General features: G+C 33.7%; 1 protein-coding gene across 2 annotated transcripts in view; it reads right to left on the reverse strand.

The window, feature by feature from the left end:
• Window positions 1-20,417, reverse strand: part of ATAD2B (ATPase family AAA domain containing 2B) — a 168,597-nt gene that overhangs the window by 49,847 nt on the left and 98,333 nt on the right. For both annotated transcript variants that reach the window (XM_027621587.2, XM_027621586.2), the window contains exons 18-19: window positions 12,651-12,837; window positions 1,972-2,157 (exon numbers count right to left, since the gene is read on the reverse strand). In XM_027621587.2, coding sequence (XP_027477388.1) covers window positions 1,972-2,157; window positions 12,651-12,837 — 373 coding nt within the window. The remainder of the gene's footprint in view (window positions 1-1,971; window positions 2,158-12,650; window positions 12,838-20,417) is intronic.

The following is a 20,417-nucleotide window of genomic DNA, read 5'->3' on the forward strand; positions in this document are numbered from 1 at the left end:
ACTTGGTTAATAAGTGTAAAGAACAGAGAAAACAAAGGGGAAAAAAAAGCTGAAATTTCAGCTAGCAACTCTCTAATATTTTAGCTACTAATTAAGGGTACTGGTAAACAAATAATGAATAAGTTGAATCCATTAAAAACTGTAACAACAATATAGCAACACTGAAAATTTGTATGATACAATGTTAGCTTTAAAAAACTAAACCAGCAGGGAAGCCTGGGTGGCTCAGTCAGTTAAGCATCTGACTCTTAATTTCAGCTTAGGTCTTGATCCCAGGGTTGTGAGTTCAAGCCCTGTATTGGGCTCCACTCTGGGCATGGAGCTTACTTTAAAAAAAAAAAAAGAACTAAACCAAAAGTGAAATCACATATGTGAACAGACAGCAGGAGTAGGCAATATTGCTGTATCAAGAAAATGGGTTCATAAGACTTTTATTTACAAATTTATCAGACAATATAAGGAAAACATCAGTTAATTATATATTCCTAAGGAGAACCCTCAATTACCCCAAATTTTCTTTATCTCTTATAAAATTATAATAAAACTACTTGACAGTGAGGATCTAATTTTTAAAAGTGGCTTCTAGGGCACCTGGGTGGCTCAGTCATTTAGCATCTGCCTTCAGCTCAGGTCATGATCCCAGGGTCCTGAGATCGAGTCCCGCATCAGGCTCCCTGCTCCTTGGGAGCCTGCTTCTCCCTCTGCTTCTCTCTCTCTCTCTCTTCCTTTCTCTCTCCCTCTGTCTCTCATGAATAAATAAATAAAATCTTTAAAAAAATAAATAAATAAAAATTAAAAAAAGTGGCTTCTAGGTTATGTCCAGGTTCAATCCATTTAAATCAATTTCAAGTACATTCCTACTTCATAATACCAAATATTTTATAGCTCTGTGGTTTCTAACATAAATTCACATATATTATCTCACACCAAGAAGCCTGTTATTATCCACATTTTATAGATGAGGCAACTGAGACTATCCTAGGTTCAAAAGTTTATCCAAAATCAAAAGACCAATAAGTCAGTACAACTTGGTTTTTCTGACTCTTACTACATATAGCATTCTACTAAACTTTATTGGCCCCTATGATAAAATTTAAAAAAACCATTGTGATTAATGGTCTTAATTAAGAATATCAGATTCTGAATAACCAAAAATGAATTACTCTACATTTAATATATGTATTTACAAAATCAGTAAGTGTACTGATTTTAGCAAGATAGCTAACAAGTACTAAACAGAACAAAAGATCTCAGTAAACAGATATCTTAATCATAAAATTCTATATAATCAAGGTTTACATTATAGCTTTTAAAACATGCAAAATCTTTTATATAAACTGTGTTACCTGGGCAAAATACTGCTAAGCATTTCTAAAGGTGATCATTTCAAGACCTAGTAAACTTAGGGTGTTAAAAACACACATTTTGTAAAAATCAATTTCATTCACATGAGTTGACTACTATTTTCTGCTGAAACAAATGTGATTTTACCTTTGATCCTAATATGTTAAATATGAGTTGGCTTTGAACTCATAAAAACTAAATATCAGATTTGCAAAATATGCACAGCAGTAGTAACAGTCAAATTAACAATAATGATACCAAGGAAAGAACTGAAAGGTCCAATCCCACCAAATAATCTACCAGACAGTAAGAACAAGAAGGCTAACTGTAATGGAACTAACTGTGATACAGCTTAGGCCTTTACAGTACATACCATATATATGTTGGGCTCTGGTCTAAACATGAATTATCACAATCTTCACAGTAACAGTGATAAATATATCATGAGCACACCAAAAAAGAAACTGAAACTTAAATCATTAACTAACTTTCTTAAGTCACAGAGCTAATAAGTGATATAACCAAAGCATGAATCTAAACAGTATTTATTTTGTTAAATAAATTAGAATGTGTCCAAGTTACAAGATCAACTATTTCAAAACAATAAGGTAAATAATCACTTCTTACCTCTTCAGGCAGTTCACTGTACATGGTTTCAGAGGTAGACAATAAAAATATAGGTGAAAATGATGGTATATCTTGTAGCAATGTCAGAAAAGTTGCTCTCACAGTTTCACTGACAGCTTCCCACCAATCACCAATGTGAGGCATGTAAACAATACTAGGTACTGTTCTTCGAGCTTCACGAAAAATCTAATTAAGGAAAGAACTGGCATTAAAAATAAAAATTGATCTTATTCTAAAGTTTACTCAGTAACCCCCAAATACATGAAATGTGTCAGGCGTGTTACTGTAATTATTCTCAGCTCAAATATTTAAGCTGTTCAAGATGTAATATTCAAGTCTCACATAATAGCTTCCATCTACCCTTGCCCCACCTAAAAAAAGAAGGGCTGTGGGGTTTTTTGCCATTTTGTTATTCCTATTCAGTATTTAATAGTATAAAGGTATCAAATCACTCCACTTATCTACCAAGTAAAGATAATAAAGCAAAATACCACTATAAAATATGCTGCAAATAAAGAGATAAACATGCACCTATATGTCAACCGTGTCAGAATGGTATCAGTAAGCACAAAGAAGAGAAGGAAGACATAGTTTCCATGTTTGTGCACATTCCCTAAAATCACTAAATATATGAATTAAATAAACCTTCTTACCACAATGTACCACCCTAGAGTTTAAAATTAATGAACTACCTGCTGAACCACTTGTTTACCTCCTATTACCTTAATTCAATCCTCCATAATAAAGTAGTCACAAAATACCCTCACATCACTAAAGAGCAATAAATGAATTAGCAAAAAGCTCTGAGACACTCCCATTGTCAGACAATACAAACTAAAGTTTCCTCAAGTGTTAAAAAGAGTCCTAACCATAGCTTCAGTCACACTCTGCCAACATACGCCAATAAGGACCAGGTTGGCTATTAGTAAGCTGCCAAGCAGAACTACTGCCCTTTACATATGTCAACAACAGCTCAATAGCCCATCAACAAATTCTCGTGGGTTAATATGGCATCTCTTCAATGCTTTCAACAAGTGAAAGAATAAATGTAAAAATCTTTCTTCAATTTCAGAATTCTATTTCTAAAATTGTCTACTACTTTCCCTTATTTTAAACATGTTTCAATTAACCTGTGTAATGTGCAAGATAGAGAAATAATGATATAATATTTTTTATCTAATATTCCAAACCATTAGGATTATCAGAAACGTTCCTAAGAATCACAATGATTATTTTTCTTTAATGAGTAAGCCTACCACTTGCATGAATTTTTCAAATGCCACATTTTATAAAGCTTAAACATTCTGTGTAAAATAAAATGTATTGCCAATTTAATAAACCAGATGGAAGATGCTGAAATAAAAATTTTCCCCCAAATTGGAAATGTAGATGTTATGATCACTCACATCAAAAGTAATATTTGCTCCTTCCCTTCCTTTAATATTTGCATATCCACCAATCCAGAACAGTTGTACAGTACAACTCCAGGACTCTCAAATTTTGACCTTTTCTGCAAACACGCACCCTCTTATCCTGGATCTTGAAAATCCAAGGATTATTGTTTTCCAAAGTTCTTGTAGAAGATTCATAAGAGAAAAACAAGCATAAATATTGGCAAAAGGAAGGAACCACACAGGAGCACAAAGGCAAGTGAGGCATTTAATTCCCCCCCCCAAAAAAAATTGTTACATGCCACCCAAATCAGGGATGGTATGCGGAAGACAGTGACCAAATGAATGCCTTTTGTCTTTCCAATTCCCATTCTGTGCTGGTAAAACTAGGGAGAGTCAGCAGGGAAAAAAGTGTGATTACATGAAAAAGACTAATGAGCTATACAGCCTACTGAGAAACCTCTCAAAACTAACCACCTAATTCAGCCATGCAAGTTACCACATGCCCAAGGAGAAATGAGAAACCATGCCTTTTTTAAAAAACATAAAATGTAGCCTTTCGTTCTAACACTTGTAAGTTAGATTTTCCAGAAGTATGTGTTGAGAACATCTAGCTGCTAATCAGTACCAAAGAGTAAGGGCAAAGCAACAGAAGGTTAAGTGATAAACAAAAACTCTACAGAGCCAGAAATTAAATAATGCAGTACTACAGGTATTTTAAACTCATTTGCAAGGCTGAACTAGAAACAAAAGCATCACCAATTCTACAAGAGTTGAGGGGTTTTTTTTCCTATTTCTTTCCTCTTTTCATCCAATTCTCCCCAAATTAACAAAGTGAACATGATATCCTACTGAATTATTTCTAAAGACTTTAGGAAAATATCTTTATCAGTAGAACTTTTAAAAAAATTATATTTTAAAAGCTAAAGGGGGGAAAAATCAGAAAGAAAAAAGCCTAAGACAAATACAGAAAAATAAAAAGGGTTAAGCTTTCCGGTCCATGAATGTATAATTACCTGATTTTACAATTAATCTAACTACATGCAGTATCAATACCCAGGGGCTATTTTCAAAATTTCTCTCCTAAACCTTTACAGCAAAAACATCCTTAATTTCTAGAAAACTTTAAAAGCACTAATAAAACAAGTGTTATTTTTAATTCCTTACCCCATGTGATCTCAGGATATTTAAACTTTCATATTTTCTTTAAATATATAGCCAACCTGTTCTAATTCTCCAGCTTTTGTAATGAAAATTCAAAAAGAATAGTCTAAAAATGGTATTTAAAAATCCAGAAAAAAAGTTTAATCCTATTGTGATTTTTCCATAATGTAAAAACAGCTCTTCAGCAGTTTGCTGGTAACTTTTAAAGTTGTGGCATAAGATACACTCTGTGAAATCAATTAACCAGATTCAGAGTAGAAAAATAAAGTCTAGTTTTAGTGAAGCGGCAACTGTCTTGGGAACAAGTGATGCCATTTGATAACTAGAAAAATACTCACCTAGAGGGTGTCTTGGATTGGTGGATGTGCAAGGTGTAGTAGAAAACAGAAAAACTGTTATAGAGAAAAAAAGACAGTAGGCCAAATTACTGAACCAACCGTTCCAAAATACCTCTGACATGACCAGCACTCTTGCACAAATAAAATGAACAAACACCAGTGTATGTGAACTGTTCATTTTGATTCTTTAAACAATATATTCTATTTCTTTCTGGCCTCTTCTTGCCCCAGACATCATGGTCCCTTATGTAACTTTTTTAAAAATTTCCTTATTAAAAAAAAAAATCACAAACTACTTCTTCTGAATATTAAAGATATTAAAGAGAAAAATCAGGTCATTGAAGTTAAAGGTATCCATATAAAGAAGCACTAATTACATAAACTGCACCTATATTTGTAAGAGTTCTTATCATCTCAATAGCTAAACTTTAAAGTCAGTATTTTAGCCAGCAAATTAAAGTGTAGTACATGAAAATTTACTGTATTTTAAAAATTAAGACTATACAGCCCATAACAAGCCATTTTCTTTAGAAACTGGAAACTAGAGCAATTTTAAATACAAAAGTGAATGAAGCAGAAAGCTCCAAGCTAGTACAGCTTTCACTTTCCTAAAAGGGGCTATATAAGAAAGAGGGAAACAACTTTTTGTCATCAATAAACTTCCAGAATTTGTCTTGCTCTTATGCTAAAATTTATAAAACATAGGTAAAAGAAAAATCTTGGGGGTTAAAATATTCTTGATTTTTATAATAAAAAGCACTATTAAAATGCACTATTAAAAAAGTTTAATTCTTTATACCATACTATCACAAAATATAACATAATATATCTGCATTACTAATAACTTCATATCATACCTATCACTTTACTCCACTTATATTCTATTTACCTAGGATTTATCAAGCATGTCTGTGAAAAGGAGGCACTGTGTAGGGTCAAGATTCAAGAAATAAAGTGTTCGATTTCTTCACAAGCATACAAAATCAGCCTGTTATAAAATATAACTATACTAGAGTTTCTATATGATGACTGTAACATAAAGCAACATTTTATGAAAATTAAATCACCCAAATTTCTTTTCTGTTATTTTCATTGCCTAAGAATTTCAAGAATTTCATTAAATGTGATAAACTCTGGACCAGGATAATTTAATTTGTTTACAACTCAAGGAAAAAAGTTGTTGCTATGGTAAAACATAGAAACCCATGTGCACAAAGACAAGAGTATCCAAAGTATACACGGACTGCTATGGAGAAATCCAGAAATCCTTACACACAAACACAAGGGTATCCAAAGAATACACATAGGTAAATATCTTAATTCCTTCATGCTATTTAACCAAAAAGTCTTTCCCCTGAACATTTCCAAATACAGTATCTTTCTGGGAAAAGAAATATACTCAAATTTTCACCAAAAAAAAAAAAACCCTTATTGACCATTTGAAACTATTTGTAACACCACATAGTGTCCAAACTCCAAGCCCTGTGACAGAGAATATATAAATTTATCAATTCAATCATACTTCTGAATTAACAAAAAAGATACAATACGATACGCTCATCAATCCTGGTTTTCCTAAATCAACAGTAGAAATAATACAAAAAGCAAAAAAAATACATATGAAGGTGTCAGAAAAGGGGAATCATAGCTGTTGGTTTTTTTAGAGCATTAATACAGTAAGTCTTTTAGTACAGCTACTAACACCTCCAACCTTATTGTAGGGCTCAATAATTACTTGTGACCTTAATGGAACAATCATAAATCTTCCAGGCTACCCCAGTTTTCTATTTTCCTTCCAGAGCCTTTGGAAGACTATAAAACACTCAGGTGCATAGGTAGATGATAGATAGATACAGGAACACACACACACGCGCGCACGCGCGAAACCACTTTATGAACTCTGGCAACTGTTTTCAGTAATAAATACCTAGTGTCCAGTGATTGGCCAAAGTACCGTATCTCACTGTGATCTACTCAAGACCTAGAACAGTAACACCCGGATGCAGGTTTAAAGTGAAGATTCCCAGGGCTCACCCCAAATTTAAGGAATCAGAAACCCTGGAAGTAGAGCCAGGGAATCAGAAATTTTAATAAGCACCCCCAGACAACTCTTATATTGACTAAATCTTAATAAACAATGAGAAAACCCTGTAGTAGACACAAATTCCTGTACTGTTTTCACACAATTTGTAATATTCATCATCAGCTGAGGCAGTCTGAAGGAGAAAAGGAAGATTTTCATATATATATTTGTGTGTGGATAGGTTTTAAAGAACAGACATGGAATTAAACATGTATAAAGAAATATAAACTGGGCTCTTCCCATTTTCCATTTTATCACATATATAAATACAGCCCTTTAAAGGTGATTTAAGACTTCTTTCCTTTAAGATTAACTTTCATGTTTGTGTCACATTATTAAATAACCCAATTTAATTTATATCAGGTATCTTAGAGGCTGGGGAAAAGAGAAAAGCACAAAAGAATAATTTGCCACAGACTAAGCCACATCTCTTTAGAGATAATCCTGCCTACAGGAAGACTAGCTCTCAAGAAAGTAAGGCAAAAGGGAAGAAAGGGAATAGAGAACAAAGGAAGAGAGAGAATTTTTCCAGCATTTTAGCTCCTGACTAGTATGCTCTCTTATACTTTCTTCTACCCACTAATAGCTCCACAAATTAAGGAAAAAAAATTCCTCAGTTTTATAATTTAATAGTCTCCTTTTGGATAATTTTTTAGAAGGACAGTGATATAATTACAAATTTAAAATACCTTTAAATATGTACTTAAGATACAAATAATCAGGGATTAACCAGGACAGTTTATCTAGTTTCTGGCCAACGTTCAGAAGAAGTCTGAGCTTCGGCTACCATACCTACAAAATTCTACTCAGTTCCTGGACAGTCTGGACACCCAGGTGTGGTCACTCAAAACTAAGCTCTACTTCTAAACCAGGACCTTGGAGGCAAAAGCAAAGATGAGATGTCTTGATGTACTAAATACAGTGTAATACAACCAAAACAATAAATACTAGGTTTTTCTTCTTTTCCACTACCAAAGGACACTCTCTCCATCCTCCCCAAGAACACAAAAAGTAGTTAAAGACAAGAAATGAGAAAGAGACATAGAGTATACAGTTAGAATTCAAACTGAGCCCAATGATGCCCATTAGAATGCAGGAAAAGTCCTAGGATCCCAGCAACACCAACATATAGTTCACTACAATGCTTCCTAATTATTTCCTCACCTAATATAAGTCAGTAATGGATTTATGAACATGTACATACACATATTAGCCATAAAGAATTATAGACAGAATACCCTCTCACTCTGAAAATGATCCTCTTTCAAAGTTATTTATCTTTGGTTTCCTTGATACTGCCAAATATACATATCAAAAAAATAATCCAACCTGTACAGCAGAGTGTAAACTAAAATGACAAAGTTATATTCATTCCCCAATTCTCCATATTCCTTCCCCCAAGGCAAAGCAATGATTATTAAGTTTTATAGGGTATTCTTGGACAAAATTTCTATTTATATATAAGTATAAATTTTTGAAGGTTTTTTTTTTACAGAAAGATCATATTGATGGATTGATTTACAACAGGCTTTTTTCATAAATATCACCTTTCATATATATCTATGTAAATTTACTGTGTTCTTATTAATAGCTTCATAGTATGTAAAGATATACCATAATTTATCATAGCCCACCCACCATCAAAGGACATTTAGTTTGTTGGTCTTATTTAGTTTGGCAATGCTATATGATGCTGTGATAAATGTCCTTATACATCCAGCAGTGACTATTTACACCTAAAACATCTTTAGGAAAAAGTCTTTAATGTAAAATTCCTGGGCCAAAAGGTATATGTACTTAAAATTTTAAAAAATAGCACCAATCTACACTCCAAAATCACCAGGCATCATCAATCTTTTCATCTTTTTAATATTTTTAAAGATTTTATTTATTTATTTGAGAGAGAAAGCACACAAGCAGGGGAAGTTGCAGAGGGAGAGGGAGAAGCAGGCTCCCCACTGAGCAGGGAGCCCGACATGGGGCTCAATCCCAGGACCCCAAGATCACGACTTCAGCCGAAAGCAGATGCTTAACTGAGCTACCCAGGTGCCCCCAAGCTTTTTATTTTTACAAACCAGACAGCTGTTTCAAAATGGTATCCTGTTGCTTTAATTGGCATTTTCTTCAGCTATAAGTGAGGCTAAGAATTTTTTCAAACTTCTACTGGTTGCTTTTTCTATTTTTTTCTTTCTAGCAACATGCTATCTTGCCAATTTTTACAGTAGGTTGTCATTGTCATTCTTTCTGATTTTAACATATTTTTGTATATTTAGGAAACTTACCCTTGACATGTGTGTTACAAATATACTTTTTTGCCAGGTTGTGTCTATTAATTTTATTAATTATTTCTGCCGTGTGTAATTTAAATTTTATAAAGTCGAATTTGTTCATATCTTTGTTTTCTGGCTTGTGTTTATTGTTTAGAAACTACTTCCTCATGTTCAAGATTATAAACATACTGACCTTGTGAATTCTCTTTTTACAGTTCCATTGACAATCTAGAATTTATTTGGGGACCACAAAAAAAGGTAGGAAATCCAGTTTTGTTTTATCCTTTTCCCCTCATAGAGTCAGTTTTCCAAGACCACTTATTAAATAACTCATCTATTCTATAACAACAATGTCATCACCATCATCATACGCTAATCATCATCAGATACACTAAATTCTCATTTCTACACAGGCCTAAGTGTTCAATCTCTCTTCTATTACTTTGTCTATCCCTGCACAGGTACATATTCTTTATTACTATGTTCTGTTACATTTTTAAAAACCCGGAAGGGCTCCCTTCATCCTATTTTTTTCCTCTAGAACTGTCCTTGCTATGCTCATACTTTTCTTTCTTTTTTTTTTTTTTTTAGAGAGAGCGAGCGCACGTGCACAAGCAGTGGAGAGGGGCAGAGGGAGAGAGAGAATCTTAAGCAGGCTCCACACTCAGCACGGAGCCTGATGCGGGTCTCAATCTCACAATCCTGAGATCAGGACATGAGCCGAAATCAAGAGTGAGATGCTTAACCAACTGAGCCAACCAGGCACCACTCATATTTACTTTCTAGAAGAAACACAAAGCCCTTTTCTAACTTTTCCTCTTAAATTATGGGTACATTATACTTGAGATTGCATTTAATTTATACATTGATTTAAAAAAGAACTCACAACTTTCCAATTTTGAGACTTACCAGCCCTCAGTTGTGCAAAGAAGCTGTAGGAGTAGTGATAAATATGATGACAGCTAACAGCTACTGGGTACTATATGCCATCCCTATTGGATGAGCTTATTTTAATAATTACAACCACCTTATGTAGCATCATTATCTCCATTTCATAGATGAGAAAATTAAGGCTCAAAGAAGTTAAGCAATTTCTCCAAGGCTACAAGCAATAAGCAAAGTAGCTGATATTTTAATCAATTTGCAATTTAAATTGAGTACATATTTTGAATTGTAGTACAGTAATTAAAAATCAAGGTGTGTTTTTTATTTATTCAACTGTTCTCATTGAATTTTTAGTTTTCTTCTTTTAGGCCCTGCAAATTAACTGTATGATTTGTTAATTGTTTAGTTAATAGTTGCTATTTTACATGGGACTATTTCTTCTACTATATTTCTAACTTGTTACTATGTGTATAAAACATTTTTTTTTAAGATTTTATTTATTTATTTGACAGAGAGAGAGACACAGGGAGAGAACAAACACAAGCAGGGGGAGTGTGAGAGGGAGAAGCAGGCTTCCCGCAGAGCAGGGAGCCGGATAAGGGGCTGGATCCCAGGACCCTGAGATCATGACCTGAGCTGAAGGCAGACGCTTAATGACTGAGCCACCCAGGCACCCCTAAAAGAAAACTATTTTACATTAACTTTGAAAGTGTCCACCTTACAGAATTCTCTTATCGTCCCTAATAATTTTTCAGTAGATCCTATAAGTTTTCCAAATATACAATCATATCACAAATATTTATAACTTCAATGTGTCTGTTCCAATATTTGTATCTCTCAATGTCTAAAAGAATCTATTTTGCATACTTTAATAATGGTATATTACTCTTCTGATGTGCTACTAGAATACATTTGTAATATTTACTTTATGACCATTACCTAAGTGAGATTAGTCTTAGGGTTTTCTCTGTATTTCAGTTTAGCATTAAAATAATCTTATCTTTTGGGCACCTGGGTGGCTCAGTTGTTAAGAGTCTGCCTTCGGGTCAAGTCATGATCCCAGGGTCCTGGGATCGAGCCCCACATCGGGCTCCCTGCTCAGCGGGAAGCCTGCTTCTCCCTCTCCCATGCCCCCTGCTTATATTCCCTCTTTCGCTGTGTCTCTGTCAAATAAATAAATAAAACCTTTTTTAAAAATAAATAAATAAAATTATCTTATCTTTTAAGATTAAAAGAATTCACCCATGGAACTATCTAGATTTAGTGCTTTTTTGATACTCAATTTCTTCTTCCACAGTTAGTATCTGTTTAGATTCTCTCTCCCCTGGATTTATTTTTAATAGTATTGAGTAATTCTCTTACTTGCATATAAACTGCAGTAATTTTGTGTCACTAAAAAGGAAAAATATGAACAAATATATAAATCAACATTATTGGAAAACACAGCAGGATGAGTTAAATGTATAAAACTTGGAACAAATTACTAGTATATAACTTTTTATTTAAGCCATGGGTTTTGGAAAAAATAGGGCTTTCTAAGTAGTGAAGTGCTACTAGGATGTTGATATCCAGGCAATTGTAATTGAAAGAGGAATGTAATCAACACTGTGGACTGTTAAAAAAAAAATACACATTTCTTGCTACAAGGCACAAAGTGCTTTTCACTTGGGTAATACTACGCAAGTGTAGTATGTGTAGGTATTAAATATTTATGAAATGTACCTGAAAAAAAAACAAACAAAAATTATGTGCAATGCTCTTATAAGTGTTACTACTCTAGTCACCTAATCTTTAAAAGTAGGCTAAATATCAAAGTAGAAAGTGACATTCCTCTAATTTATTTATAAAAAAACATTACTTAAACATTTAATGAGCACTTACTATGAGCTGGGCACTGTGTCAGAGACACAGAGATGGTGAAGACACGGTCCCCTCAAAAAACTTATTCCCCTAGCCCCTAGATCCATCATGACACACTTGAAATAAATTCATAATTATATAGTAAAACCTCAAGAAATACAAACAGCCCCACTAGAACTTTGCACTTTACAAACCAGCAAACATAAAGTAGTTGAAAATCAAATATCAAACACACTTGACTAATAACACAAATATATATAATGTTTAAATTGCTATCACTTTTCTACATTAATTTTAAATCCTGGCATCTCAAATTGGTTATCATTTCCTCTTCAGTAAGGCTCTAAGTACAGACAGAAGTCTAGAAAGGCTCTGAAACCACAGCGTTGAAAAGAGGATCAGAAAAAGGCAAAAGAAACTTCCTTTCTACAGTGTTTAATAAAACTTTAATATAAGAAAGAGGATATTAAAATTTCAGAAAAGAATGAAATATCATGGGGAAAACTATGAGCTCACCTTTAAACATGATATATATCAAAAGGATCCTTGGCCTTAGTATTTGAATGTTAATGAATAACCAACAAAAAGTTATTATTTAAAATTACTTTTCTTTGAAAAAACTTTATAAACACTACAGAGATATAAACAGTAAGAAAGTTGGAAGTACTCTGATTTGGTACAAACCTACCTGTGCACATGATTCTTCAGGTGTTTTGGCACTAACTGAATAAAGTGCTGGGAGATCTAGTCTGTGCACAGAGAATTTTTCTAGAGTGTGCAAAAGTGCTGGAGCAAGGTGAGAAGTTTGACCTGAACCTCGTTCTCCAGACAGCAATAATCTTGGCCTGTAAGAGGTTGGCTGATGATATGGTGACCTGCAATACATGTAAGACATGATAATTATTTCAAAATCATACATTCTGAAGATCAGTATGAAATATTAGGTAAAATATTTACACTAAAAATGTAACTCCAAATTAACAGAACTTTCTCTTATCCTTATTTTTTAAGTACAGTGAATCATTTTTTTCATTAATTATGGTTTTAAAATGTTGATCTCTCTGATCATTTTAATAACCAAGAGGTAAAAGTATAGAAATTCATTCTAAAACAATGTAAAAATACCTGGGTATTCATCCTATCATATCATATGTATTAACTTGGAAAATGCTTCAGACACTAAGCATTAGTGTGACACTATCAATTATCCAAGGTCAGTGTCAAGAATCCCACTTCAACAAAGAAGTTGGTATATCTGAAGATTATCCAAGATGTAAGACTTTTTTTTTAATGGTTAAAAGGGTAAATTTTATGTATATTTTACCACAATTTTTAAGATAGAAAAAAATGTAGGACTTCCTCAGTAGCAGGAAAATTTGGTTTTTCGGCCAACAAAAACTAAATGCCCATATCCTAATACATAATATCTAAAGATCTACAACAGAGGAAGCAAATTTAGGAAAATATATTAAACTGAATTCAGCTTGCATTCTCAAGATTCTACAGCACCATTAAAATGGTAAATGAAACAAGTTTATCTACTATCACTATAGATAATGCAGGAAATTTTAAACAATGCAATAAAGCAAATAAAAAATGGAACTAATAGAAATAAATAAGGAAAACACTGTTACTTGTTAAGGATATGATTATGCACTAAAAAAATCCAAGAGAATCAACTTTAACTGTCAGAACCTACCAAAAGTAACAATTCAGAAGACAGAGATAGAAAAATCAAAACATCCTAATACCATCAATAACCAAAGTAAGGAAGGAAAGGAGGTCCTATTCACAAATGCAAAAGTAAAATAAAACAAAACAAACAATATTAAATATTCTTAGCAAAAGTGTGAAACTATATATACATAATGAGCCTGAATATAAAGATGTCAATTCTTCCTAACCCATTTAACTATACTTATGGTATTTTATTTCATACATTTAAAATATTCATATCAAGGCCAACAGACACATGAAAAGATGCTCAAAATCACTCATCATCAGAGAAATACAAATCAAAACCAAGATGAGATACCACCTCACACCTGTCAGAATGGCTGAAATTAACAACACAGGAAACAACAGATGTTGGCGAGGATGGGGAGAAAAGGGGAACTCTCTTACACTGCTGGTGGGAATGCAAGCTGGAAAACAGTATGGAGGTTCCTCAAAAAGTTAAAAATAGAACTACCCTGAGATCCAGCAATTGCACTACTGGGTATTTACCCACAAGATACAAAAATACAGATTCGAAGGGATATATGCACTCCTATGTTTATTTTTTTTTAATTTTTTTTAAAGATTTTATTTATTTATTTGACAGAGACACAGCAAGAGAGGGAACACAAGCAGGGGGAGTTGAAGATGGAGAAGCAGGCCCCCCGCCGAGCAGGGAACCCGATGCGGGGCTCGATCCCAGGACCCTGGGATCATGACCTGAGCCGAAGGCAGATCCTTAATGACTGAGCCACCCAGGCACTCCTATGTTTAGATCAGCATTATCGACAATAGCCAAACTATGGAAAGAGCCCAGATGCCCATCGAGTGATGAATGGATAAAGAAGACATGGTATATATACACAATGGAATACTATTCAGCTATCAAAAGTAATGAAATCTTGCCATTTGCAATGACATGGATGGAGCTAGAGTATGTTATGCTAAGCGAAGTCAGTCAGAGAAAGATGAATACTATATGGTTTCATTTATATGTAGAATTTAAGAAACAAAACAGATGAACAAAGTGGAAAGGGGAAAAAAGGGGAGGGAAGCTAACCATAAGAGACTTAACTATAGAGAACAAACTGAGGATTGATGGAGCAAGGTGGGTGGGGGATGGGCTAGATGGGTGATGGGAATTAAGGAGGGCACCTGTTATAATAAGCACTGGGTATATTATGTAAGTGATGATCACTAAGTTCTACTCCTGAAACCAATATTACACTAAATGCTAACTAACTAGAATTTAAAAATGAGAAAAAATATTCACATCAAAAAACAAAAAATAAAAATTGAGGAAGGGATGATTTAAAACTTAATCACAATATCATCTGAAAGAATAATCAAGTAAGAACATCAAGAAAATTTTGGTAAAGTGTGCTAGCTCCAATTTCAGAACATTTAAACCTGTTTTAACAGTAATAAGTACTTCATACAGCTTTAATTTTCTCAGCAAGTCTATGAAATATAAGCTTCCTCTTATGAAACAGATGAAGAAACCAAGACTCAGAGAAGTTAGATATGAGACTGTACAAATGGGTGGTGAAAGAGTTCAAATTCTCATTCAGGTCATGCAATTGCTAGGCTGAACCACTGTGTTAGGATGTACTCTACTTTATACTGAAATATATTACAGAATAGAATAATAGAATATACTGTAGAATACACCAAAGAAAACAAACATAGATCAAAATATAATAGGCAGCCCAGGAAACAAGTCGTTGTAGTTCAAAGAATTTCATAAAAGGTAATAAACATAAAAAATAAATGGAATGGGGATGAATTATAAATATTGTTTTAAAATAGGGAAGATTCAGATCCTCATTTCACAAAATTAATTTTAACAAAGAAAAAACAAGAGATTTGTGTACTTTTAACTCATAAAAATCTACAAACTTTTGTAACTCAAAAATTACAATCTGAACCAAATGGCAAACAACTAAATGAGACACAAAGACTCTGCAATTAATAGGAACAGTTCTTAATGTACAAAGAGCTTATGTTCATAGTGTTTTTTGTTTTTTTATTATGTTAAGTTAATCACCATACATTACATCATTAGTTTTTGATGCAGTGTTCCATGATTCATTGTTTGCGTATAACAGCTTCCTGGGCAAAGGACATAAACAGATAATTCAAAAAGAAAATAGAAACATAACTTTTTTTCTTAGTGTTCATTCATTTAATAATTGGAGAATGCTTCCTATGGTAAGTCCCTCAGCCCTGGATACCTAACAATACCAGTTATCATACAGCTCATACTTGAACAGTACTGAGTGGGAAAAGGAAATATACAACTAATATAATTCAGTGTGATTAACAAGCAGCACTGTTTAAATACAGAATGCTATGAGACACTCCAATTAGAGACTCAAGGCTTTCCTGGAAAGTGTTACCAAAGCACAAACTGAACAGGTTGGAGGCAGAAAGGACAAATTTTAAGAAATAAAAATTGGATGTACAAAGGATCAAAGGCCCCTGGCCCTTTGGAGTAATAGTTCATACAGTTAGCTTCTTTTAAGGTTTTAGGTCAATGTATGGATAAAGGTTCTGGGATTAGGGAGGAGAGGAGGGAAGAAGAATCAGACTATGAAGAGCTACGAAGAGTTTTGTAAACCATGTTAAAAGTCTGGAATGCTCACTCACGATAAGGAAGAAGCATTATTAGCTTAAGCAGGGAAAGTGATATGATCATACACATGTTTTTGAAAGATAACTCTAGATCACTATGTCAGTATAGGAAAAGGTTTGAAAGAAGACAAAACAGGAGGAAAGATGACCAGTTAGGAGTCTGCAGTAATAACCCAGGCATGAGATGTTAATGATAATCTAGACAAGAACAGTGTCAGAGGAGGTAAGAAGGAACAGCCTGAGATGAGACTTATTAACAGGACCTAGACATTGACTAGATACAGAGGAAAGAAAGAGGAAGGAGTTGAGGATGATATCCAATTCTAGTTGTAATACCTGCATGGATGGTAGCTCACCAGACTCACAGGAGAAGGGGAAACAGAGTCCAGTACATACTGAAAGATGTGTGGCATACTAAGGGCAATCAGCAGCTAGAGATGGTCTAAAGGTCAAGACCAATGTTGGCTTAAGAAAGATTTGGTGGGGCACCTAGGTGGCGCAGTTGGTTGGGCGTCCAACTCTTCATTTCTGCTTGGGTCATGATCTCAGGGTCGTGGGATTGAGCCCTGCGCTGGGCTCCACAGTCAGCACAGAGTCTGCTTAGAACTCTCTCCCTCTGCCCCTCCCCCCACTCAAATAAATAAATCTTGGTAGGTAGGAAGGAAGGAAGGAAGCAAGGAAGGAAGAGGGGTAAGGAGGGAGGGAGGGAAGAAGGAAGATTTGGTAGTTACAGGTTGAGGGGGGAGACTTGGTAGTTATTAACAGAGATTAAAAAATTATGAAAATTGGGCGCCTGGGTGGCTCAGTTGGTTAAGCGACTGCCTTCATCTCATGTCATGATCCTGGAGTCCCTGGATCGAGTCCAGGGAGTCTGCTTCGCCCTCTGACCCTGCCCCCTCTCATGTGCTCTCTCTCTCATTCTCTCTCTCTCAAATAAATAAATAAAATCTTTTTTAAAAAAAGCCAAATTATTAAAAAAATTATGAAAATAATGAAAACATCTTTTATCTGTTAGACTGATAAACTAAAAATTAATTTTAACACCATTAGTGAGTAGATGTTGGGAAAATTGGTTTTCTCATAACTAGTGATAATGGAAAAAAGCAAAATTTTTCCAAAATTAAATTTGGCAATTATGTCACATACATTCTAAAATACATATCCCAAGGATATTCCGCAATTCATCCCACTCCCAAGGACTCCCTTACCTCTTTAACATTCTCTACATTTTTTTCATAGTATGTATCTTCTAATATTTTATCTACCTATTGCACTTACTGTTTTATTATCTATCTCCATCTAATATGTAAGCTAAATGAGGTCAGGGGTCTTTGTCCATTTTGTTCACTGACATATTCCAAGTACCTAGGACAACATATGGCACATGATGGGCACTTTGACAAAATATCTGAATGAGTAAATATGAAAGAACAAATGAATGATTCAAACAAGCAAGAAGATATTATTTTCATCTATCTGGTTGGCAAAGATGTAAAAAGGCAGTGTTCAGAATTGACACGGGTATAGGAAAAATAACACTCTCATATATCAGTGCTGAAAAATGTAAATTGGTACAACTGTTCTGGAAGTCAATTTAACAACCTGTATCAAGTTCTTAAACGTATATACCCTTTGACATAGCAATCACTGTTTTTAAAATTTACCCTAAGCTATGAATCAGATAATGATGTTAAAAATGTATACTGAGAAAGATGCCTATCCAGATCCACATATCTATCATAAAAGAAGAAAATTAGAAATTTCAATCTTTTATTAATAAGGTTATAAAAATTATGGAACATCCAAAAAATAAGATACTATGTAGCTATTTTAAAAGAATAACATTAAACATATACTGGCATGAAATAACTTTCCCAATGTAGTAGATAAAAAAGCAAGTTACATTAGCCTTACAGGAGGATTTTAATTTACATAAAATAATATGTGGGTCTGTCTATACGCATAGAGAAAATATGGAAGTGTGGTCACCAAAACTTTAACAAAAATTACCTTCAGGTGCTTGGGCTTTAATTTTTACTTTCTTCTTTATGCTCTTCTTTATTACTTGAATTTTCTACAGAGTATATCATCTTTCTAATCAGAAAAAACAAAGCTATTTTCATTTAGAAAACCTCAGAAAACTCTGTTTCTAATCCCCTTATGGTAATATACAGTAAGAAAGAAAACTTATTTTCCATCATAAGGGTTTTCTATCAGATTGGCAGACTTTAAATATCTTGACTATTTCACCTTAAATCTAAATAAAGGTTTCAACATTGTTTAGGAAACTATTCCCAGAAACAGAAACCCACCAACAATGCCCAAGCTAGTGTTACTGGAGACCAGTATTAAAGTCATGCTTTCTACCTATTGAGCACTTTTTCTGTATTGATCTAGCACATGCTAACACTTGTTCAAACACAAAGCCAAACCAAACCAACAACAACAACAACAACAACAACAAAAAACACGTACAGCCCTTATTAAAGGCCTCTATTCTAAAGTGTATGCTTCTTGGAAAGTATGAAAATCCTCCTGTCCAACCTACCCAAAAAAACAATGCAATTCTCTATTAAGCTCAGAAATCAATTTGGAAATCACATAGACAATAAAAATAATAATAATAATAATAGGATCCTAGGAAACAAACAGTACAGAGCCTAACTCTGCTACCTGCTAGCAGCTTAATCATGGGCAATTTACTTATTTTTCATTGTGGTTGTTTCCTCATCTATAAAATATTGATACCACAAATGCCATATGACTGATGAGAGGCCTATATGTATTGCTACATATAAAGCCTCAAGCTTTATATATCTACCACATGTCTAGTTTGTAATGAGCATCATATGCTAACTCTTAACCCTTCATACTCAGAAGGACAGCAAACCTTCCTTGACTTCCCAAGGAAAGCTTCTAGTTCTGCTATAAAGCACTTTAGCCATATCACAATGTCTGTCACCCTCAATAAAAAGAATTTTTCCAGAGTAAGAACTACTTTATATCTCACTCATGCTTATGTTTTCAGCACCTAATACAGTGCCAGGCATAAACACATAAAAACTGAGAGAATGGGTCAGTAAATAAAGAAATAAATGAATGGAATTTATCAAAACACCTAAAACAAAAAAAGCTTACTTCTAGGGTATGCCTGTCTCCCTATTAAATAAAAATCACAACATGAACTAGAAATTTTATGTAAAAGAAGCTAAAATTAAACCAATTCCTTCAAAAAGGTTAGACCAAGCAAAACCATACTGTGATACACATTAAATGACAGAGAATGTTCTTAATAAAAAGTCAGCCTCAAAATTGCACATGAAGTTTTCTAAATCAAAATCTGTTTCTGTATCACGTTACTGACAACAGAGCTATCTCATAAAATTGGAACAAGTCTTCTGATAAGAGTTTCTTAGCTCCTATTATATATTTCAAATCCAAATAACTAAACAAGTCACACACATGCACACAGGGTAGCCAGGTGAGAATCAGAAAAAAAATGATTATTTGGTTTTCCCTTAGCCATCAGTAAAATAGATTTGTGAAAGTACTGAAAAAAAAAATCTAAGAAAACATCCCTGAGGGCATAAAAGAAAAGATCTGGAATAGAAGAAACGTTTCTAACAGAAGACCCTGCTGTTAAAGAACAAAAGAAAAAAAAAAGTAAATGAAACTAACAGTCTCATTTTAAAAAATAAAAAATAAGAAAAAGTTATCAGTGCAAATAATCAAATTAACATTTAACCAAAATCTACATGGGAGAAACTTCAAATTGAAGACTTAATTTGTTCAAAATATCTCTTTTAAAAATTACTGAAAAGTACATACAATCAATCCAGCCTTTTCTAATGAAAGTGCTATCAGACCTACCTGACAGGGCATTAGGGTCCTATAACTATCATGCTAATTATGTAAATGTAAGTGATGAAGCTGCTAGTATTTGAAAACTATTTGGTCTCTTAATTTAAAATTACATTAGCACTAAAGTTGTTTACCCAATAAAAAGTGCCTAACAAAAGCTGCTTTAACATGGATAAAGGTAAATGTAAATAGAAAAACCATAAAATCTAGGGCGCCTGGGTGGCTCAGTCGTTAAGCATCTGCC

Source organism: Zalophus californianus, chromosome 8 (genome assembly GCF_009762305.2).
Source record: "Zalophus californianus isolate mZalCal1 chromosome 8, mZalCal1.pri.v2, whole genome shotgun sequence".
In the NCBI taxonomy this organism is placed as follows: Eukaryota; Metazoa; Chordata; class Mammalia; order Carnivora; family Otariidae; genus Zalophus; species Zalophus californianus.